Raw genomic sequence first — 22,868 nt, forward strand, 5'->3', positions numbered from 1 at the left:
TAGGACCTAAAGAATTTAACTTTTGTTTTGGAATCAGACTGAGAAGGGTTCACATTCTGGCTCTGCCATTTTTAGCTGTGAGATTTTTGGAAAAATTACTTAACCCCTTTGATTTTCAGATTTTTCGCCTTAGAATGAGAATGATACTAGGTTCTGTCTCAGTGTTTCTGTGAAGATAAATGAGACAGGGAATGGTTAGTAGTTCACAAAATAGATGGCACAGTGGGGTTTGGTAAATGCTAGATATTATTAGTTGTAAAGTCTAAACACTGGATTTCTTCTTATAAGCACCCAACTCCTTTCCAAATTTTACCCACGCTCATTTCAGAGGCAAGTAACTTAATATCTGCTGTGTTAGTGGAGATCATTTGAAACAAACAGACAATTCAAACAGTTTTAAATAGTTCCTAAGGTACCACAATATTTGAGCTGGCTGATTGGAAAATGCCCTGGCTTTGACCACAGAGGTGTACTGGCCTAAGTACTCTTGCTTTAGCACCTACCTCTGATTTCTGACCACTCTTGTAAAGTTCAGGCAGTTGCATGAGGGTCTCTGCAGACACATCTTTTTCCAAAACCCCATAAATGACGGGAGGAGCAGACGTGAAAAGGAGGTTGAAGAAGATCAAAACCCAATAGTCAGTCATGGATGTTCCTGAAAACCCACAAAAGAACTGGTACCAGAAAAGGAGGTTCACATAGGCCTAGGACACAAAGAGGAACATTGGCATCTTAGAAACAGCAACGCGTGCTATGCCCGCACAGGCCATACACTGCCATTTGAGCTGTGTGAGCTCAGCCTCTGTCTCAGAGCAGTTTCCTCACTTACAGAATGGAAGGGCACAACTTACCTTGCAGCTTTTTTTGGTAAATGTTTTACTAAACTAAATCGCACACATATGCATACACACACACCTCCCCCCCCAACTTACTGTGTGGTGGTGGCACTGTTCTAAGAGCTTTACAAATAATTCATTTAATGTTCATAACAACTTGGGAATTATTCTTCTCATTTACAGATGAGCAAAGTGAGGCACAGAGAGGCTAAAGGACTTGCCCAAAGTTACCCAGCTAATAAGTGGGAGAGCCAGCATTCAAATTGAGACATATCAGCTCTCAGATGACGAGAATTTAGCCCAGTCCATGGCAGGTACGCAACAAATGCTCATTCTCTCACTTTGTAGGTTCACCATTACTTTCCAGTGGTGAAATGGAATGGTGCCAGGAGGGGACCAACCATCCCAGTTTTCTTGGGACTGAGGAGTTTCGCTGGACACGGGACTCTCACTGCTAAAACTGGTCAGTCCCAGGCAAATCAAGACAGTTGGTCATGCTAGAGACTAGGAACATATATCCTTCATTGTTTCCTCCAGTATTTCTTCTCCAACGAAGGCCACAATAGCAAAAGCTCTGTGCCCTCAAGAAAGGCAGAGAACAGGAAAGGACACTGGACTTAGATTTAAGAAGTCTTATTTCAAGGCCTGGGAACACTTTCTATTGATTGTTTGACTTTAGGCCACTTTCCTAATGTCTCTGAATTTTGATTTCCTCATGTGAAAAATGAGAATTATCCCACCTCAGGGCTTAGTATCAAGGTCAAGTTAGGAAGTGTTCCTGACCCCCCAGTGCCTTATGAATATAAGATATGGTTATCATTGGCATCATAGATACACTATAACATCTTAGGACAGGGACCACAGTCCTTACAATAGAGTTTCTTAGTCTAGGGTCCATGGACATGCATAATGCCCAGCTCCTGCACATGTATCAATTTGGGGTACATGTGGTTTGGGGCACTGTTCTGGGGAGTGAATCCATAGTTCTCATCAGTATCTCAAAAGTTGTCCAAGACCCAAGAACCATAGTCTCAGAAAGATAAGCTACTCGAATGGCTTCTGGTACTGGCCCTTTTCTCAATACGGTTAGAGCATTCATTGTCTGGCTAGGTGAGCAAGAGGTAGAAATTAAGTCTGCAGGATATCAGTATGAATGGCCATCCCAGGGTTATGGAGCAGAAGGACCACAGGGTCCTTGCTCCCGGGTGATATGCCTTCTACTTATAAACACTCCCCCTCTCTCCAAGAGCACATGGCACCTCTTTCTAATATTAGTGTTTCTTAACCCTTGGGTTTAATCTAGGGTTAAAAGGAGGTGTGAGGAAAGTGGGCTACCTTGCAAGAGAAGAGAAGGTAGAGAAATGAGAAAGTATTAAAAAAAACAACTAGGGAGAGGGGCTCCTCCCTAAAAGTCATTGACTAAATCTCAGAATTTCACATTACAAATCACAGCTTTCTCAAGAATCACACACTCGGGCAGAGACATTACACATTTCAAATATTTTCATGAAGTATCAAAGTTCTATTAAACTGACTAAATGTGCTAATTCTAATTAGTTGAAAGCACTGAGAGCTTCCAAAAAGTTCACTGCGTTATGGAGAAAAAAGAGGCTCTTGCTGACTGAAAGACAGACAGCCAGCCACACATCTGAATTACACACTTAGGGTATCCTAAAAATGACCCATTAAAGTTATTTTTTTCCTAAAGATGGCATTTCGACAGAGTGATGTAAACTTGGGTTTACCACTAACATGCTACATATGGACTTTAAAGACTAAGAATAAATTTGGTCTAAAAACCATGCCCTATTTACATATTACCCCACCAGAAGGGACTCAAGTGGAGCAGCCGGAGGTCAGTATGATTTTATAAAAGAGGAAACTGAAACTTAAATGGTATGCCAAAGATGAGAAACCAGGACTTCTAATCATATTCTGTCCTTTTAGGGATCATATAATGAAAATAAAATTCCTTGACCATCCAATAACTCCCAAGCACAAACACATTTTATAGGTTTGCTAGAAAATTCTTGCATTTGGGTTTTCATCTGTATCTGTGTCTTCAATATACCACAGGGGACATCAATTTGGGGACAGCAGATTTTTTTTATATCTCCTGTAAAATGGAAGCAAACCTCTTCATTCTCTACTGACAGATAACTTTAAGCATTTCATAATTCTGCCTGTCATAACCTTTTTATAGAAGGTCAAAAATTCGATTTCAAATGAACCAGACAGGACTTAACTGAATTTAAATACATAGGGAATAGAAAATGCCAGCAGATGGACAAGCCTAGCAATTTACCGTCAGCAGCTGAAACATAGCACATTCTCAGATTATTTCTGGAAAGGCAGCAGGAGTGCTCCTGGCTGCTCCCAAAACATCAATAAGCAAAGTTGCTTAGGTGTACGGCACGTCTTTTTCATCCCTTACGCAAGCAAAAGTGGCAGGCGAAAAGGGGGAAGGGACAAATTCTCTGGAGTTACATACCACATTTTTGTAGAAAAAATAGAGCATCATGTTGGAAAGCCGTGTATAACACCAGTGCCCGTGGACCAGGAGGAGCTTGCTGAGATGTTTAAACTGAGAAACGGCAAAGTCACTGGCCATCACAGCCTGCAGAGGCAATGGGAAGAGAATGCCACTGAGCAATCAAACGTGTTAGAACAGACAGAGTATGGGCAGCCTTGCCATCATCAGACTCAGATTAGTCAAAAATGTGGCTTAAACCTTACATGCAGATCAAGACACAGACACACACACACATACACCCCCCCCCCCCCCACCCCCCCCCCCCCCCCGAAAACCTCCAAACAAGCAAAAACTCCTGAATACAGAGCCTTAACAGGTTGCCTGTAGTTACTACTTAGCTTTCCAATATGGTCGCATGAAGCGAGATTTCTCTTTGGTTACTACTCATGATGTAATTTCAGCAAACGCACTTTCCCTAGAAAGCAGCTCCTTCCAAAAGAACTCTGTGCGGCACAATGTGCATTTGCTTCCCTCAATGAGGAGAATATTAAAAAGGATTGCACTTATGACTTTATATGATTTTGTATACTGTATCAGGCAAAGAGGTACTTGAATGCCTCATCTTCTGTGGAGATGTCCTAATTTATAATTCTCTGGAAACCCTAAGCCTCACATCCCAGCTTCCTCTGACAGCATTTGCTCCATACATGAAAAGCAGTCTTCTATCTGAATTTTGTGCCTAAAATACTATCCAACACACACACACACACAAATAGGCCACTACCATCTCCCTCATTCTCATTCTCTCATATCTTCTCTCTCTCTCTTCATGATCTTTAGATTTTTTATTCAAATCCTTAGTAGCTTTCATCAGTGCCAGAAGCTACATAGTTATTACAGAGTTAAAAACATATACTCTTATGATCTAGAAAAGCTCTATTTTTTTAAACTGAACAAGTGAACGACACTCTTAAAATTACCCAGGAAAATACCATAATCCTCACCCAGGAAACAATCAATGAATGGATAAACTTCCTGTCTCGCACTCCTAAGCTAACTTCAGACAGCCTCACTCCACCACAGAGATCTTATCTCGGAGAATGTTGCCTTAGATGGGCAGGGCAAGTCCATGGTACTTGGGTACACAACATCCACTCACCTGCATGCCTTCTTGACCTGAGATCCCTATCCCGATGTCTGCCACTTGTATCATGCTAACATCATTGGCACCGTCACCTTCATGAGGCAGAAGAAAATGTGAGAAACATGAGGAGTAAAGAAAAGATGCAAACTTTGCAAATCAATAGCGGCCACTCAAGTGAACAGACAAATTCTTCAAAGTTTATCCCATGTCTCCAAGTTACCTGGAAGCTAGTTAAGCAGAAATGAAATGTGGCATCCCACTATCATGAGGAAGAATTCCAAACTCAATACTGCCTTAAAATCCTTCATGCTACGGCACCTACCTGGACTGATCTCCCCTTTGTCCATGTTGCTCACTCTACTTTCAATTTTCCAGATACATTCTGCTCCTTCCAGCCACTGTACAGCATATGCTGTTTCTTTATTCTTACAAGACTGTCCTCCTTACCCTTACACCACCTTGCTGGATTTCAATTACTCATGCCCTCAGCTTAGACGTCACTTCCTCTGCAACATCCTTCTCATATTCCCTTTAGATCAAATCCCCTTCCTTAGGCTCCAGCACAACCCTGTGTATTTCTATCATATGTATCACATGGTATTATGGTTGCATATAGATTTCTTGACCTCCCCAACATACTGGAAGCTTCTTAAGAGGAGGTATTATATTCCTGTTGGTAATGAGCGTTTATTGCTCCCAAATGCCCACCAACCATTCACTTATTTTCTGGTAATAGTATCTTGATTTTCCTTGGGAACTCTGAGTCCATGTGGTTTGTTAGGATGAACCCAAACCTCCAGATTTAGGATGGGCAACTGACCTAGGCCTAGACAACTAGCAAATTCTGTCCTCTGGCCTTAGTGATTGGTTCAGAGATGGGCACATGACACAACTTAATTGATATCATTAAAAGTCAGGAGGTTCTAGCCTCAGGGACATCTGGATCCAGGAGCTTGAATAATTCACTCATTTATATGTTCATTCAATAAGACTGTTGAAGAAAATTCCACCCTCACCCTGACGCTTTACTCCAGCAACTTAAAAAGAGGCTCATTCTTTTCACTCGGGTTGCTAATAGGACAGGCTGTAACCCTGGGACTGTCAGTGGCTATGTCAGCATCCTGAGGGGAGAAGCTACCTGTGACTGAAAGCAATCCAGGGGAAAAAGACTGAAAGAGGTGGCTGAGTCTTCATCTTGCTAATGTCTCAACACTGGAGTGTCTCAGAGCTTAATCTCATACTTCTTCCTTTCTCCATTTATACTCATTTTTTGGTGATCTCATCTAATATCAAGGCTTTACCATGAGACTTACGATTCCCACATTCATATCTCTAGCCTGTTCCTCATTGCTAAATTCCAGCCTTTATATCCAGCTGCCTACCTTCATCACTCCCTAGACATCTAATAGACTTTTTAAACTTAACATGGGTAAGATCCACATTCTGATTTCCCTGACTACATCTCAGTAAACCGCAGCTCTGTCCTTTCTGTTCTTAGAGACAAAACCTTGGCGTCCCCCTTGAGTCCTTCTATCATACAACATATCTAATCCATCAACAAATGTCACCAGCTCTTTTTTCAAACCATGTCCATTATCTGACCACATCTTACCACCTTTTCTGCTCCCATCCAAGCTCAAGCCACCAATATCTCTTGCCTGAATCATTTCGATAGCCTCCCAACTGGTCTCCTTACTCATGTTGTTGCACCCCAAAAGTTACTCCCAACAAAGCAACCAAGGTGATCTTTTTAAACTTAAGGCAGATCATGTGCCTGCTCTAATTAAAATCTTCCAATGGCTTCTATCTCTTCAGATAAAATGCAAAATTTTATAATGGCCTCCAAGATCTTGCATTATCTGGCCACTTGCCACCTTTCTGCCCTTAATTAACCTGCAGAAAACTCTTCCCTTTGCTCAATCTGCTTTGGCCTCAGACACATCAAGCATGGACCATGGCCTTCACTTTCCTTTTCTTCTCTGCCAGGAATGTTCTCTCCCCAGATCTTCCATGGGTCCCCTATCATTTCCTTCCAGCCTCTGCCCTCCTCCAATGCTCTACATCCCCCTGATGCGGCTTTATTTCTTCAATAGAATTTGTCACTCTCTGATATCTTATATTTATGCCTTTTGTGTTTTGTTTTGTTTTTTACTGTATGTCCTCTTACCACATGTAGACATCTTAAAAAAAGGTACTTTATTTTATACACTCTTGCGTCTCTGTTGCCTAGAAAAATGCCTGGTACATACAAGGCACTCAATAAATATATGTTGAATTAATAAATAAATGAATTGTTCATGTCCTTGAATTTAACTTTACTGAAGGTGGAACCCCTGGGTTTTTCAGTTCTACAATTCAGCACAACACCCTATTTACCCAGCTGATTTGGGGGTCTGACATGTAACCCAAAGAGTCCTGACTATATTGTTTTCCATGTCACATCCCTACCACCTGGTTCATAGCAGGTGGTCAAACAGGTGATAGAGAGTGGGAGACAGTGATAGGGGTGTGTAGAGAAAGAAGGGAGGAAAATGGGAGGGAATGGTGGGGAGGAAAACAGACAGAAGGAGGGTAAACAGAAGCAAGGACAGACAGAAGGATCAACCTCTGGTGTGGCATGAATGTGAGAAGCTTAGGGCTGGGTCCCACTCCCCACTCACCGATGGCCAGAGTCATCACCCGGAGATGGTTGCGTACCAATTTCACCACCTCGCTTTTCTGCAGGGGCGTGGCTCGGCAGCAGACCACAGCTTGACAGCAAGCAGTGAGCTGCAGGAACTGCTTCTGCAGACTCTCCTGCAGGGCAAACTCTAGGGTCTTCCCAGTGATAATGAGTCCAGCCCGCAGCCCTGAGTCCCGGGGGGCAGGAGGCTGGTGTAAATTCTCACTTAATGATGCTTGCCCTGGAGAGGCTGGGTTCTTCTGAAGTTCTTTCAAAATTGTGCCCATCAGCATCTCACAGGCATCCTTGAAAAATGAGGCAAAGACAGTTAGTGTTGGGGCTCCCTTGGTGGCCACATCCAGCAAAATTCGTCATTGTCATTCTTGAGCAATTGCTGCATCAAGGCAACCCTAGGTAGTGAATCACCGGTTACTTTCAAAGACCTCATAGTTCTTCCACAGAGACTTCTCTGTGTATGTGGGGATTGGCTAAAAGGATGGGAGACATCTCAGCCCCAATTCTACAGCTAAGAAATAGCCATAGAATTTCTTTATGTGTACAATTTGCCTTCTCAAACGGTGACTCTCAAGAGCCCTTTTGTCTTATTCTGCTTTTTACTAGCTGCTGCTTAACTTTAGCCAAATTATATAACCTATCTGAGCTTAACTTTCTCATCTGAAAAATGCAAATATTATCTCCATCATAATATCATTGTGAGGAATAAGTAAAACCATACATGCAAAGCTTCTAGTGTAAGGCATGACACATAGCAGAATTTAAAACAGTAATTATTGTTTTTATCTTCTTTTTGATTCAACATATTCATTCATTCACCAAGTATTTATTGAGAAACTACTACATCTTAGAAAGGCACTGAGCACTGGGGATATGTCAATGAACACAAAAATGCCTGCCATCATGGAATGTATCTACATTCTGGTCAGGATGTTCCTAGCAGTGCTTATCATATTTGGTCGGTGTACATCCCTCTACTCTCATCACCCCACACCAGTTAGGGGTTCTTTAAAGGCAGATATCACTTTTTTTTTTTTTTTTAAAGATTTTATTTTTTCCTTTTTCTCCCCAAAGCCCCCCAGTACATAGTTGTATATTTCTCGTAGTGGGTTCTTCTAGTTGTGGTATGTGGGATGCTGCCTCAGTGTGGTTTGACGAGCAGTGCCATGTCCGCGCCCAGGATTCGAACCAACGAAACACTGGGCCGCCTGCAGCAGAGTGCGCGAACTTAACCACTCGGCCACGGGGCCAGCCCCCAGGCAGATATCACTTTTAATTTACCTTTAAAGCCTTCATCATGCCTAAAAGAGAGTGATATCAGGCACTCAATAAATATTTGTTGAATGAATTCTACCCAAGAAGACTACCAATAAACTTATCCAGAAGTTATTGTGTCAAATGACCACTAAGGATAGAGTCAAACAAAATCCAGGAGCAGTGCACTTAGGTTGATTCCTGAAAGAGCCCCTCACTCAGAGCCCATTTACTCTTATTTCAAACGCTATTTTATCAAGCATTCTCAACCCCCAACCAAATAAGATGGGGAGGGAAGAAGTAGATATGGACATGTAGGCAGGACACAACAAAGCCATCGTAACCACAGAAACTGTAAACAAGGGATTTAACTTTAAAATGGAGCCACCCAGCAACCTTTATCTTAGGAATAAACACAATCCCCCACATCTCAAAAGCCCCCCAGGAAAAGTGTACAAAGATGAATCAAATACGATCATTATAGGATCAACATAGAATAGTAAAAAATTATTTTTAAAAACCTTCTGGAGTTTGGTTAAATTAAAATGCTACATTTATAGGTAACATATCCTGCAGTTATCATAAATTAAAATGTTTATTAAGATGAGACACAATGTTTAAAATATTTTTTAAGTGAAAAAGTAGAGCTATAATACAATACATTACCGTAAGTCCAGGCTTTGTAGCATTTATACGCTCATAGTGCACAGAATACAGCCTCAGTGGATGCCCTCCAAAATATGGATGTAAATTATCTGTGGTTTTATGGTTATAGATTGATTATTGATGTTTTTAACCTCCTATTTGAGTATGTATTGTTTAGTTTTATACATTAACTATATCTTCATTATAGAAATATATATATATGCACACATACACACATATAACCGATCATCGTTATTCACGGATTCCATATTTGTGAATCCACCTACTAGCTAAAATTTATCTGTAATCCTACAATCAATGCTCGCAGGGCTTTCACGGTCAGTTGAGGACATGCACAAGAGTGACAAATTTTGAGTCACGCGACATGCACCTTCTCAGCTGAAGCTGAACTAGGTGACGCTCTGCCTTCTTATGGCAGCTCCCACACTGCAAACAAATGTCCTTTTCACTGTTGGGTGCCACATTTTTTACATTTTTGTGTTTTTCGTTTGTGAGTTCACTGTTTAAAAAGGCCCTGAGTAGCAGTGAAGTGCTGTCTAGTGTCCCTAAGCACAATAATACTGTGAGGTGCCTGACAAGAGAATGTGTGTGCTAGCAAACCTTGTTCAGGCACAAGTTATAGAGCTGCTGGCTGTGAGTTCAATGTCAATGAGTCAACAATATACCTTAAATGAAGCGTCTTTAAACAGAAATATGAAACAAGGTTATGTACTGATTGATTGACAAAAAAATGCTGTGACCAGAGACTGGCAAGAACCTAATCCTGTATATCTCCTGGGAGCAATGGTCAGCATTCACTAATTCATGTTTGCGGCAACTTTATAGAACTTAACTCTATGAATAACGAGAATCAACTGTATACATATAGGTAGAGAGATAGATGTAATATAATACAGAAAGTATACTGAAATAGGAGTCACAAAATTTAAAGTTTACTCTATGCTTGACAAGTAATCAGCCATGGACACTTAGAAAAATCACAACCCTTTAGAGTCTCAGGCTATAAAATGGGGAAGGATCATGTATGAACAAGATTTTTATAGGTAGTAATAAAAATTATGAAAATAAAAAGTTACTATCTCAGGAGAAAATCTTAAAAGAAATAATTAAAATAAAACAAAAAATTAAATGATGAACCCTGAAAGGCCTTTATATATCGCAGTGCAGTAAATAATTCAGGATGTGATTGTATTAAAACAAAGACTCAAAACTTGTATGAGCATGGAAAGTATGCAAGGTTTGTAAGTGGCCACATTATTATAATCCAATTTGCAGACTGGATTAGGGTTAGGAACCAAAGTTGATGGAAACTTGCAAAGTTGAGGTACCACACTATAGAAGTGAGCAGACATTCCATCTACTGCCAGGTAGCCCACTTAGAATGTTACAGGAACAATTCCTGCATTAAATGAGAAATTGGGCTCCATGATTGTCAATCCTTTCTTAACTCTTAGCATTTCCTGAGGGGTGGGGAGTGGGAAAAAGAGAAAGGAAAAAACAGTGACTGAAACCCCATTATGTGTCCAGCATTGTATATGCATGGACTTGAGTCATCATAAAACTAAATTAAATTATGTTCATTGCATTCTGTTTAGTTATCTGGAAAATTCACACAGGTGGAATAGCTATTGATAGCAAATAATAATAATAATAATAATAATAATCTTTTGCACTTAGAACAGCCAACAATGGATACTAAATAAAGACTTTTTGAATTAATAATCTCTTTTTTGCTGAGGAAGATTCACCCTGAGGTAACATCTGTGCCAATCTTTCTCTATTTTGTATGTGGGTCGCTGCCACAGCATGGCTACTGACGAGTGGTGTAGGTCTGCTCCCGGGAACTGAACCTGGGCAACCAAAGCAGAGCATACTGAATGTAAACACTAGGCTGCCAGGGCTGGCCCCTTGAATTGGTAGTTTTAAATGCCTTTAACCATAAATTGTACAATTACAAATGAATTTCACAATCCTAATGATTTTACTCCTTCACAAAAATCTCAAAGCCAAAATCAAACATCAAGAATAGATTACTTTTCCTTTTTAATGTTTGGTGAATTCATTTCATCTGCCAGGCACCACATTTATATTTTCTCATTCATTGCCTACAACAACCCTATGAAATAGGCACAACTCTCACATTACAGGTAAGGAAAAAGGGACTCAGGAGAGTAAGTCACATATTTGGCCACTGGCAGGCCAAGCCTTAGGCCACATCTTTTTTAGTGGCTAAAATGATTAAGCATTTTCTTGTGCTCAGCCCCCAGCCAGTTCTGGGAACTGGCTGATGGTTGTGGTTCTAGGTCCCTGGGCCACTGCCAGCTGTGAAGGAGCACCCATTCTGTGCTGAAGAAGGAAAGCCCTCTTTCCTCAAAATGTATTATGTAGTTGGGTATTAATGGACGCCTGACCATAAAAACATGGCTAACCAAACACGGCAGCCTGTGACAGAGGCCCAAGATGGGAGTCAGATGAGAAGCTCCAGAGGATTTCTGAAAGGCAGTTTCCCGGGAAGGAATGGATGCCACTGATTAAGTCTGGTGACTGAGGAAGGAGGGAGGAAGGTGTTCCAAGTTAATTAAACAATATGCACAAATCTTGGAGAGTATCTCTATGCTAGGAATCATCTGAAAAAAAACAGAAGCGCTGTTTAACTGATTAGAACGTTTATGTTAAAGAGTTGGGGCGGGGCGGGGGGATTAGAAAAAATAGGCTGTGTCCAAATCTCTAAAATTCCTCCTCCTTTAAAAAAAAAAAAATTTTCCCCTCCCTTCAGCAGCTGGAACTTCATATTCTCAGGAGCACCATCTAAGAATTACCACTAGAGGGCGTGATTGTCTTGAGAGTCTATTTTTAGAATTACCATAAAAATATTATTTACCTGATTCCAATAGAAATCATCACTTCCCCTCCACTTGAAAAGGACATAGATTCCCGTCCCTGACCTTGACATATTTTGTCATTGTGGACTGAATTTTGTCAAATCCCTGGTAATCCAATGTGTAGGGGAAAAACACAAATACAAAATAAAAAGGAAACTTGCCTTTAATGCCTTTATTCAGCAATGATTCCTTTGAACCATGACGAATTTTTTCAAGCCTTTAGAAGAACTATGGTGCCCTCCCATGCATCCCAAGCTAGAATGCTGGATAGAAGAAATAATTATCAAGGAGCTTTTCTTTCTCCGTATATACATCAAATTACAAATGTTCCACTGGCTTTGAAACCACAAAAAGACTCATTCGATCCCATTATACATACTTTACTTTGGGTATTGAGGATAAAGAGCTTGTCGTCTGGCTCCAGCAGTTTGCACGCATAAGCTATGTTGACAGCTGTCTCCTGCTTGTCCCCTGTCAGCATCCAGATCTTGATGCCGGCTTTGTGGAGGGCTTCTATAGACTCGGGGACTCCCTCCTGCAGACGGTCTTCAATGCCAGTAGCACCTAAAAAACAACCAAAGTGTAACAGGGCTTATAAGGAACCAAAGCCAGCTGGAGCCCACCTAGGCTATAATTGGACCATATCTGTTAGCCAACCAATCCTGAATTACACCAACTGCCCCAGGATCCAAAGGAGGGGTGAAGACCCAGGCCAAAATCACATACAAAGTGATATTTTGGGAGTGAAGCTTTAGGAATCAATGAATTTATCAAATGTATTTGTTCTCCTTTGGGCTAGCTTTCTTATCTGTAAATTGAGGGGGTTTAAGTCAGCTACTTATGTAACCTTGCTCTATGAGTTTATAATTCTACGAGGGGTAAGGGGAGGCTTTTAAAGAATGCCCTTGCCAGAAAGATGGAATATCTATTTGCAATACTCTTTCACAATATAAGTCCACAATTCCCTTTTCTGAAACAATTGGGGCCAGATGTTTTGGAATTTAAAAGTTTTTAGATTTTAAAAAGGTAATATGGTATATATATCATATTTTGTAATATGTGGTAACCAAGCATATTAATATTTCTGCAGCAAAACTTACAAAAAAACCCTTACATTGGTGTTCACACTAATTAGACTGATACAGACTTATTTTGCTGCCAAATGAGTTTTGGCACTACACCCACAGAGAATTTTTTATTTTGGAATTGCAGAAAAGGAAATGTGGCCCTACACTACTCACTCTGTCACAGAGAAATGACTTAGGAATAGGCATCATTACTCTATTGGCTAGACACTAAGTTAGATCATTGTTTTTCTTTGAACCAGAGGAATGGAGCTCAGAGGCTGGTCTCTTGGTGTGTGAGCACTCATCTTAGGATCTAGATTTCTAGACTCTAAGGGCAGTGGTTCTCAACCTTGGCTGCCTCTTAGAATTACTTGGGGAGCTTTCAAAATTTCAAATGCCCAGGCCACACATCAGACCAGTTGAATCAGAATCGCTGGAAGTCAGATGCAGGCACCAGAATTTTTTAAAGTGCTCCTGATGATTTCAAGATGCAGCTCAATCTGAGACAAGAGGTGTCAGTTGTGCAAACTTTCATTGAAATCAGGAAGTAAGAGAAGACAGGGAAATAAATTTCATTGTTTGGTTGCAGGCTCAGGATAAAGAACATGGGCCCTGGAGCCAGGAAGACTTGAGTTTCTTCTTGGGTCTGTTAGTTACTAGCACAACTTTGAACAAGTCGTAGAACTTCTCGGTGTCCCGAGTTTCCTCTAAATAAGATGGAGATTTGTTCTGTGAATTCAAAAAGGCAACACATATTAAGCATCTTATCCAATGCCTGGCAAGAAACTTTAGCTTTCTTCTCTTGAACCAGTATATTTATTTGGTTTTGTACTCTATGTTAAGTGCTGAGTTTTTAAATGTTCTTAGTGACCACGCTGATCCCACCATAAATGAAGTCTAGTTCACTGCAGCGGAAAACAGAATAGAAAGGATTGCAAGCTGGGTAGAGGTCAGACTGGACAAGGTGGGCAGAACCACATATATCTATTAGATCAAAGTGAAAAAAGGCACGAGTGAATAACTTAGACACATCTGATGTTTTTCAAAATTCTTCATCCAGACAATACAACATAGTCTACCTACCAAGTAAAGTTAGTTTGTTCTCCAACCTCATGGCAGATTCAAGCAGTAATTCTTCTCTGTTGTCAATGCTGGTTTCAGCTAAAAAATGATTCCTCAGCCACTCTGCATATTCAGTGTCGCTCATGACCTACGGGGGAAAAAAAGAGCTATGAAGCAGGCCACATGATCTCGCAGGATCCTGCCAGGACTGACCCATGGCAAAATATCAAGGCATCAACTTGTTTTAGGTATTCCTCTTTCTGGGCACACTCATGCAGGTCCATATCCTCATGTCACCTGGTCACAAGCTTCCTGAACTCTGTGATCAGACTAGTGTAACACTGATGATGGACAGATCCCATAGCTCAGTATCTCTGGGAAATTCTAGGTACCATGTATGATGAAAGTGGGTTAATCTACTTAATAAAACCAGAATATGCAGTTAGGAGAAATCTCTACTTGGTAGTTAAATCCAGAGTGGCCTAATAGTACAATTGAGAAAGTGGTGTCAGGACTGGTCAGTTTGAGGTATTATGTAGCCAGCAGCACCTGTGACATCTCTTGATGGTTGATTTATGGAGTTAGTTATTTGTAAAGATAAAAAGAAAGAGGTGGCCATATGAGTAAAGCAAGAAAGGCTTGCTCCAAACAAAAATTAAGTGGAATTTCTGGAGGTGGAACCAATGGTACATTTCCCTTGGTCTTCAGGTTGCCATAGAGAGAGAAATCTACATTTCAGTTCCTATAAAGCAGTGTGGAGTAGAATGAGGAGGGAATTTCTTTACCTATTCATTCTTCTCCACAAGGTAATTTGATTTGGGAGAATCTGACATCCATTCGCCTGCATTTCTATCGGGGAATTGGCCTACATTTCTACACCAAAAAGGCAGAGGGTCTGTTTTGACCTGAACTCTCCATTCTTCTTACAACTTTGCATGAAGCAGGCTTTTGATTCTCCATGCAGCTGGTTCACTAAGTGCCCTGGAGTCTACAACAGATTCCATTTTCTCTAAGGCAGCTCCCAAGAACTAGAATTTGGGGAAGAAATGATAAGTCCCTACTTTGGTCTTAGGTGCTAGCTACAGTCTCAAATTCAGGTTTCCCAGGCCCTGTGGTTTGAGAATTACTGGACAGCCATTAACGCAGTGACACTTTGATCTACATGTATCTTCCTGTCTTCTCTGTCAGCTGGAGCCTAGAATGAAGGAGGGAAAATTGACACCCTGGCTTCCAACACTGCAAAAATTAACTGCAGGGCCAGAGCCAGGGAGGGAAAAGAAGACAGAGGGGGTGGGGGTAGACATGGAGAAGAGGGACAGAGGTGGCAAGAGGAGCTTCCTTGGGAACCAGCCCTGACGGCCTAGCAGTTAAAGTTCGGCGCACTCTGCTTTGGCGGCCTGGGTGTGGAACCACCTACTTGTCTATCAGTAGCCATGCTGTGGCAGCAGCTCACATAGAAGAACTAGAAAGACTTACAACTAGAATATACAACTATGTTCTGGGGCTTTGGGGAGGAAGAAAACAAAGAGAGAAAGATTGGTAACAGATGTTAGCTCAAAGTGAATCTTTCCTACAAAAAAAAAAAAAAAAAAAAAGAGTTCCTCTGCATTGTTTCCTTCAAAAAAGAAAAAATAAAAAGAGTAGCTTCCTAGGTTCTTCTCCAGTATTTCCCCTGTGTGGGCTGGTTGTTCTTTGCTTCTTGTCCTTCAGTGTTCATCAAAGTCTCTGTTATACAACTAACTCTTCTCACTCCCCCATAAACACATCCTTCTCTTGCACTAGGCCTTGCTAGACTCTCTCTCTCCACCCTAAGCAGACTTCCTCCCTCTTCTCCTGCCATCTGCTCTACTGTGAACTTCAATAGGCTAGTTTAGCTTGCACTGAACAAAGAAACACACTGTCCAGGTATGCAGCTGCGGATGTGGCTGGGGCCAAGGTTGTAGGGATGGGGCTGGGGAAATCTTGGCTTTTCAATGAGGGAGGGCACTTTAGGAGTTTGAGGTCTTGCATAGCTTCATTGCAGCTGTGCAGCTTGACTTGGTCAATACCTAAGTCATTGGGCAAGTGGCCCCAAAATTTGACCACTTCACTCTTAAAGGGCTCCACCTGTTTCTCCCATGACCTGCAGGGGTGGTTCTGGTAATGACATCCCTCAGATCATTTCTTGGAGCTCTGTCTTCTTCCTTACTACTTAAAGTTTTACTTAGAAGGGATACACTATATCCCAGGATTATTCTCAATAGAGATAATCAGTACTGAGATAACATTCAGTAAATTTTCCTAGATTTACAGATAAAGACTTATGAGCATGTAAAGAAAAAATATCAAGAACTCATATGGGGAAAAGATAGGTGGGTCCCTGGCCTCATTCTTTCCAAAGCACATTTAATGCTATAAGACAAAGGAGTAATATTTACAAAGTATTCGGGGAAGAAAGTAGGACCTAGGGATTTTTGTTCCCAGCCAAACTGCAGTTCACATACAAAGGCACTCAGATATATTGAAACATGTGTGAACTCAGAGAAGATAACTCTTAGGTGCCCTTCTCGTAAAATAGTTTGAGAACAAACTCCAACCAACTAACACATAAGGACTAGAGAAGCTGTGAAAATAGAGCCGATTTCCCCAGTGCCTGGACCAGACTTTGACATATGCTGGTTTTCATCACGTGATGGTTAAAGAAGGGAAAGAATAAAGAAGGGTCTACTAAGCAGCCTCACCCTCTTGGCGACACACAAAGTACGCAGACCTCGTTTGGCATAGTCATCCAAGTGTTTCTGGGTTTTTTCCCTTATTATCCTCTGTTGTTTGTCCAGACTTGCTCCATCTGAAATAATTAACAAAACACAAGTGTTCCCACCAATCTGCCCAATTCCAGACGTATTTTTAAAAACGATAGCTTAACTCACAACAAACAAAAGGCCTTAGAGTTTTGAATCCCAAATATGCATATATAAAAGGGACCCCCTCAGAATAAATCTTTCCCTCATTGTTTTCTCCCCGGGGAGAGGAAAGTACCAAGAAGGTAACACAAACACCGTTCCCACACTATCAATAACAACAGTGGCAATATCTTTAATAATGCTAGCAGTCATTCACTGGGCACTTACCATTCGTGGGGCACTTGGCAGGGGCTCTACATACACTGCACATAGTACGACATTAAATCTCTCAGGAAACTATAAAGGAACTACTATAATCCTCATGTATTGAAGACCTGGCAGTGAATAGTTAGGTAACTTTATCAAGACATAGCTAATGACAGAGGTCAGATTTGAACCCAGGTCTGGGTAATCCCAAAACGTATGTGCTTTCTCACCAAATCCTAAGCAGCTGCCTTGACTTCATCAAGCATGTCTGACCTCCACATATCTGCTTGTTTGCCTTTCTACAACCAGTGAGAGTGGACTTTTAATCTCTGAGCCCTTCATATCACTATCTTCTTGGTTCTGTATGAACCCACCTGGGGAAGCCACGGACAGCAATTCCATAATTACAGAATCAGCACCCTTTGTATACACCACAACCTGGTTGGAAAGAGGATGTCGGACCACAACGGACATTCTTTTTCTTACTGAGTCGAAGGGCAGGATGTGTAGGAGTTGAAATGTTAATGGTCCCAAAGCAGCAAAGTCCACCACGACCTGCTCTGGGGTCCGGGACTGTAAAGTGCACTGGTAAGCCCTGGCAGCATACACTAAGGCCGCTTCATCTGGGCTCTCGGCCTCATAACACAGGCTGGAGGCCAAGGGCTGTCCAAGGAGGGATTCCACCTTGCCATCTGTGACGCCTGCATCACTGTCTTGTTTCTCTATTTCTGTAGGGCAAACTGCGTTCCCCGAGCCCTGGGGGCTCTCGCTTGTCGGAGAGACCTCTTCCTCCACAGGTGAAGCCAGTTTCATTCGACTAAAGAGAGAGAGTTTGTTCACGAAGGCATTTGGGACCCCAGAAGATGGCTCTTTCCCACTGGCCAGAGATGGTGAACTTGATCTTCGGACAGACAATCTCTGGAAGAGGTTTTTGATCTCTTCCAAAGACTTAATGGGCATTCCAGTCAGTGAAGAGAGTCTGATCTAGGAAAGATAATTTGGGAAGGTCTCAATAAGACAGTCAAAAGTAGTTTATAATAACTTTGAAGTCAAACTGGGAAAAAATGAGATACGAAAAGAGTTACCATTCCCTTAAATAGACAGCAGCCTGCTTCATACCTACAACTGCCAGAGAAAACATTAGTCATGATGAAAACGTGCCAATGTTGATGGCATTATAAATTTCTACAACCATTCAGGAAGAAACTTGACAGCTAATCGCAAAGACATAAAATGCTAATATTACTAGCAGTGGACATACTTATAGCAAATTTTTCCTAATAAAATAAGACATGTTAAAATATAGACAATCCCTAATCTTTATTGTATACATGCTAGCAATAACAATTTAAAAATTAAAAGCAAATTAAGTATTCAATAATAGCAAAACAGAAACATCGTGAAAGGTTATACAGTATTTAAAATAAAGTTTATAAAGACTATGGGGCAAAATTGGAAAAGCTATAAAATATTATGAATAATATAAGAATAAATAAGTAATAATATACATAAAAAAACACTGGAAGAAAGTAAATGTTTTCCTTTTATTTTCCAGCTTCTAGAAAAGGTTGTTACTATGGCTCGTTTTTAAACAGGCCAATAAACTAAGTAGTTTATTGAAGAAGAGTTATCAACATTATAATGTGAATTTTAATTTCTACTTTTATAGAACTTTTTGTTTGTAGCCTGATTTCTTCCAGTTCTTAATTTTTATCAGATTAAATTTAGAATTTAATACTAATCATGAAAACTAATTAATTGGATCCTAAAATTTTCTCATTCAGAAATACCCAAGGAATTACAAAGTTTTCTCCTAAAAATGACTAATTTTATGATAGTTTGAAGGACTCATGCTGGTTGATTTTGAAACTTATTAGCAACTCAGAAATGAAAAGAAAAGTGAAACTCAATCACAGACGAGGTAGTTTTATTCCATGTGAATTCTGATTAGCTCCTGTTCACTGCCTTTCTATCATTACCTTGAAATATCATGAAGCTTAGGCTCTTATATGACTACAGAGATTTTTTTCAGGCCAAAGATTATTATACTCTCTAGAGAAAGGCAACAATATTTCTTAAACAGAAAATACTAAAACTTGCCTACTTTGGAAACAGATGCATATGAAAAAGTGTTTTATGGGGAGAAAACAGAATATCCAGTGATGTATTCTCTAAACCCATAATCATTTTTCAAAGAGCAACTTTCTAGTAGAAATCTTATAAAAATATAGTTTCTGATGAAATGAAAGCTTAATTGGAAGTAAATTATTTTTATGTTAAAGTTGACCACCTCTGAAGTTGCCAAAAGAAAACGATCTGATGGAAAATTAAAATTTAATTGGGTTGTTCTGCATATTGAATTTTAACTGGATGCATGCAAAAGGGGAGATAGTTACACACAAGGAAGCCAGCACAGCAAGCGGTAAATCACCCGTCTCTAAAGTAACTTTTTCTTTTTAATTGAAAATGAATTTTGCATGACTTCTAAGCTACAAATTAGACTTTAAAAATCCAGCTTTTGTGGGAACTGAGGAACCTTAGTACAGCATAAATGTATTGGATTTTAGATTGAGTTAAAATTAACCCAACTGGTAAGTGAAAAAGCACATTATCATTAAACGTGGTAATTAATCCAATATTTTATATTTGCTTGATGTAGTGCATATGATGTTGGAGGTCTCAGACGTCTCAAAGAAGGCTTCAACTTGGTAAAGAAATGAAAGCAAAATGAACAGAGCCACATTCCACAAGAATTGCTCTCATCAGTTATCCTTGAGGCAAAATAGTGTAACAGCACCGAGCCGTACTTCCTTGGTTCAAATCCAATCCCCCACGAATCCATGCTGTGACACTGGGCAAGTTACTTAACCTCAGTAGTAAAATAGGGAATAGCAGGGTAATAGTACCTAACTCATGGGGTTACTGGGAGGATTAAACATGTTAATACCAAGAAATCACTTAGAACATCATAGCTGCAGAGCACAAATTAAGTGCTGTATAGATGTTAAGCTGCTTTCATTAGCTATTATTACTATTATTAATTATGATCTGCATAACAAGACCAGTACAAGTACATTCAATCCCAAACTTCTCTTCTGCAAGGTGACCTTTGTTTGCATTAGAGACCTCACCTTTTGTCGTGGTTGGTTAGGAGCAGAAACCACTACTGTGTTGCAAATTGCCAATGCAATAAAGAAGTCAATGATGTACAAAGTCTCCAGTGGTGGATCTGGGATGGTCTCATCTAGTGGGGTAAAGAGCTGAGGTGTCATCTGACTAAACTTGTCCAAAAGCCTGGTGTCTGGTACCACATCTGTTTCCTAAAGATCCAATAAGACAAAGTGTTGTTACAATAAGTATCTAAAAATGAGTTTTAAATCTACATGAAAAGCAGCATTTATAACCAGATCTATGAAGCATGAGACAGTAAACTTTACTCTTCCAAAAAAGATTTAATGTACATGGTATCATGGGAAGTAAGAATAGGAAAATAAAAGACAAAAAATAAATACACGGAAGATCCAGAAGGCACAATATGAATGGAGGCTACCTTGACTATTGACTTAAACTAAACAGTAAATAGGACCAATGCCTTTCATCATAATCTAGTTGAGTGTTTTTTTTTTAAATTTTGAAATATATAGTGCCAGCATTGTATTTTATCGTGTCTAGGATTCTACCTTGGGCATAAATTCATCCAACAACAACTGACGAGTATCAAATGTTTTTTGGGGTTTTTTTTTGAGGAAGATTAGCCCTGAGCTAACTACTGCCAATCCTCCTCTTTTTGCTGAGGAAGACTGGCCCTGAGCTAACATCCACGCCCATCTTCCTGTCCTTTATACGTGGGATGCCTACCACAGCATGGCCTTTGCTAAGCGGTGCCATGTCCGTATCCGGGATCCAAACCGGCGAACCCCAGGCCACCGAGAAGCAGAACGTGCGAACTCAACCACTGCACCACTGGTCCGGCCCCTCAGATGTTTTTAAAGTGAGAGTGTTATTCATACTATATTATTCTAACATAATATTTTATAGTTCAAGTCACTACTATTGTAATAAACCAACCCTCCAAAATAAAAATTACCATGAGCAGACTAACAGATTTAACCAGCATTTCCTAGCAGTGTTCTATAAGACATTAGCGAGGGTTCCTACAAGAGATTTCTGATGGTCAAATCTATTTGGCAACTATGCCCTGTGCCCTCCTCTTAAAGATTCTTAGTACAAATTGCCTATGAGAAGTTGTTACTGAAAAAAATACTCTATTTTGTTTAACACAGTGCTTCTCACACTTATTTAAGAGTAACAGTTTCAACAAAAGAATGTTGTAGTAGAAATCTGTTTATAATCTGTAACATATAGTCAACTGCTTTAGAAATTTTTCAGATAAGTCGAAAGAGGGACCATCCGCTCTGATTCAAGTTTTTACAAAAGCTCCATTGTATTCAGAGGCGTCCTAGACGCAGTTAGCTGGCAAAGCACACTGACTGCAGGAAAGCCAGGAGAGGTGATTTAGAGAAAAGAGTAAAATAAGAAGATGTGTGACAGTAGACTCAGAAGACCATGGCTTGTATTGCATGGTTAGGAGTTTGGTGAGAATTAGCATAGGCTTAATAAGAAAAAAGCACAGGCTGGAAATCATATGGGTTTGGGTTCTGGTTCTAGACTCACTGCATTCTAGCTAGTGGCCTCAGGCAGCTTACTCAAAACCCCTGAGCTTCATTTTCCTCTTCTGAATAATGGTAAACATAACACATACCTCACAGGGCAGTTGTATAAAGTAAATAAGATAATGAGAGACACGAGAGCAGCACAACAGGAACCCAAATAATTTAATGTTCCTTTTCCTTCTTGAAAGACACATTCACCTTCAGGCAGGTTACCAGGCTCACAATGGGTTTTAAAAATCCAAATTATCTGCTGTCACAAAGCATTTTTAAATATCTATCTAAAACATCAATATTCACTGTCCTGTGATACTGGGCTGAACACTGTTGGAGTCCCGGTGCAGCCTGATGGAGTTCAGAGGCACTCTTACTCTGATGGCTGCTCATTAAGGTGTCCACCACACTTCCTCATGAGTCTCACATACATGGTGACACTGAGCCGGTACCTTGCTAAGTCCTCAGTTACTGGAGAAGAACCCTTTCCTCAAGGATCTCCTTGCCAACATCAGTAGAAGAGAGTGGTAAAGTCTGAGAGACTTCCCTCTCACTCAATGTTTAGTCAACCAAGGGACGTGTGGGTAATGTTGCAAAGGCCTACGATTGATTATACTGTCATCTCGTGCTTGTGAGGCTCCATGGATTGGAGCAATATTTCCAGAGGCATCTTTCTCAGAATGTTAATATCTATTAGGCAAAAAAGGAAACAAGAGTTTCATACTGAAATAAGTTTAAGAAGTGTTTAAGCAGGTTTCTTTATTGCAGCGCTTCTCAGAGAGTTTAGTGAGTACTGAGAATCTCCAAGAAGAGGTTAGTATGTACATGCTTCCCAAATTTATTTTGTAGAGACATTTGTTTTATGGAACATGTTTGGGATTGAGTTAGACACCTTAGAAGCTAACAGTGATTTCATTGTATCAATAAGATAAGATTAGCTCAGGGCTAATCTTCCTCAAAAAAAAAAAAAAAAAAAGAGAGAGAGATACTAGAGCTGGTCAAAGTTGAACCTCTGGTTGGCAAAATTGCGTTTATAAAAAGTATTTTCAAAATG

The 22,868-nt window shown here is 40.3% G+C and overlaps 1 protein-coding gene across 1 annotated transcript in view; it reads right to left on the minus strand.

Moving 5' to 3' along the window:
• LOC124232946 (phospholipid-transporting ATPase VD-like) overlaps window positions 1-22,868 on the minus strand; it is a 109,784-nt gene that overhangs the window by 15,144 nt on the left and 71,772 nt on the right. The window contains exons 11-19 of the mRNA XM_046649903.1: window positions 20,282-20,470; window positions 17,525-18,134; window positions 16,782-16,888; window positions 14,083-14,209; window positions 12,312-12,496; window positions 7,114-7,420; window positions 4,469-4,545; window positions 3,328-3,453; window positions 504-704 (exon numbers count right to left, since the gene is read on the minus strand). Coding sequence (XP_046505859.1) covers window positions 504-704; window positions 3,328-3,453; window positions 4,469-4,545; window positions 7,114-7,420; window positions 12,312-12,496; window positions 14,083-14,209; window positions 16,782-16,888; window positions 17,525-18,134; window positions 20,282-20,470 — 1,929 coding nt within the window. The remainder of the gene's footprint in view (window positions 1-503; window positions 705-3,327; window positions 3,454-4,468; window positions 4,546-7,113; window positions 7,421-12,311; window positions 12,497-14,082; window positions 14,210-16,781; window positions 16,889-17,524; window positions 18,135-20,281; window positions 20,471-22,868) is intronic.

Source organism: Equus quagga, unplaced genomic scaffold (assembly GCF_021613505.1).
Source record: "Equus quagga isolate Etosha38 unplaced genomic scaffold, UCLA_HA_Equagga_1.0 146_RagTag, whole genome shotgun sequence".
Lineage (NCBI taxonomy): Eukaryota > Metazoa > Chordata > Mammalia > Perissodactyla > Equidae > Equus > Equus quagga.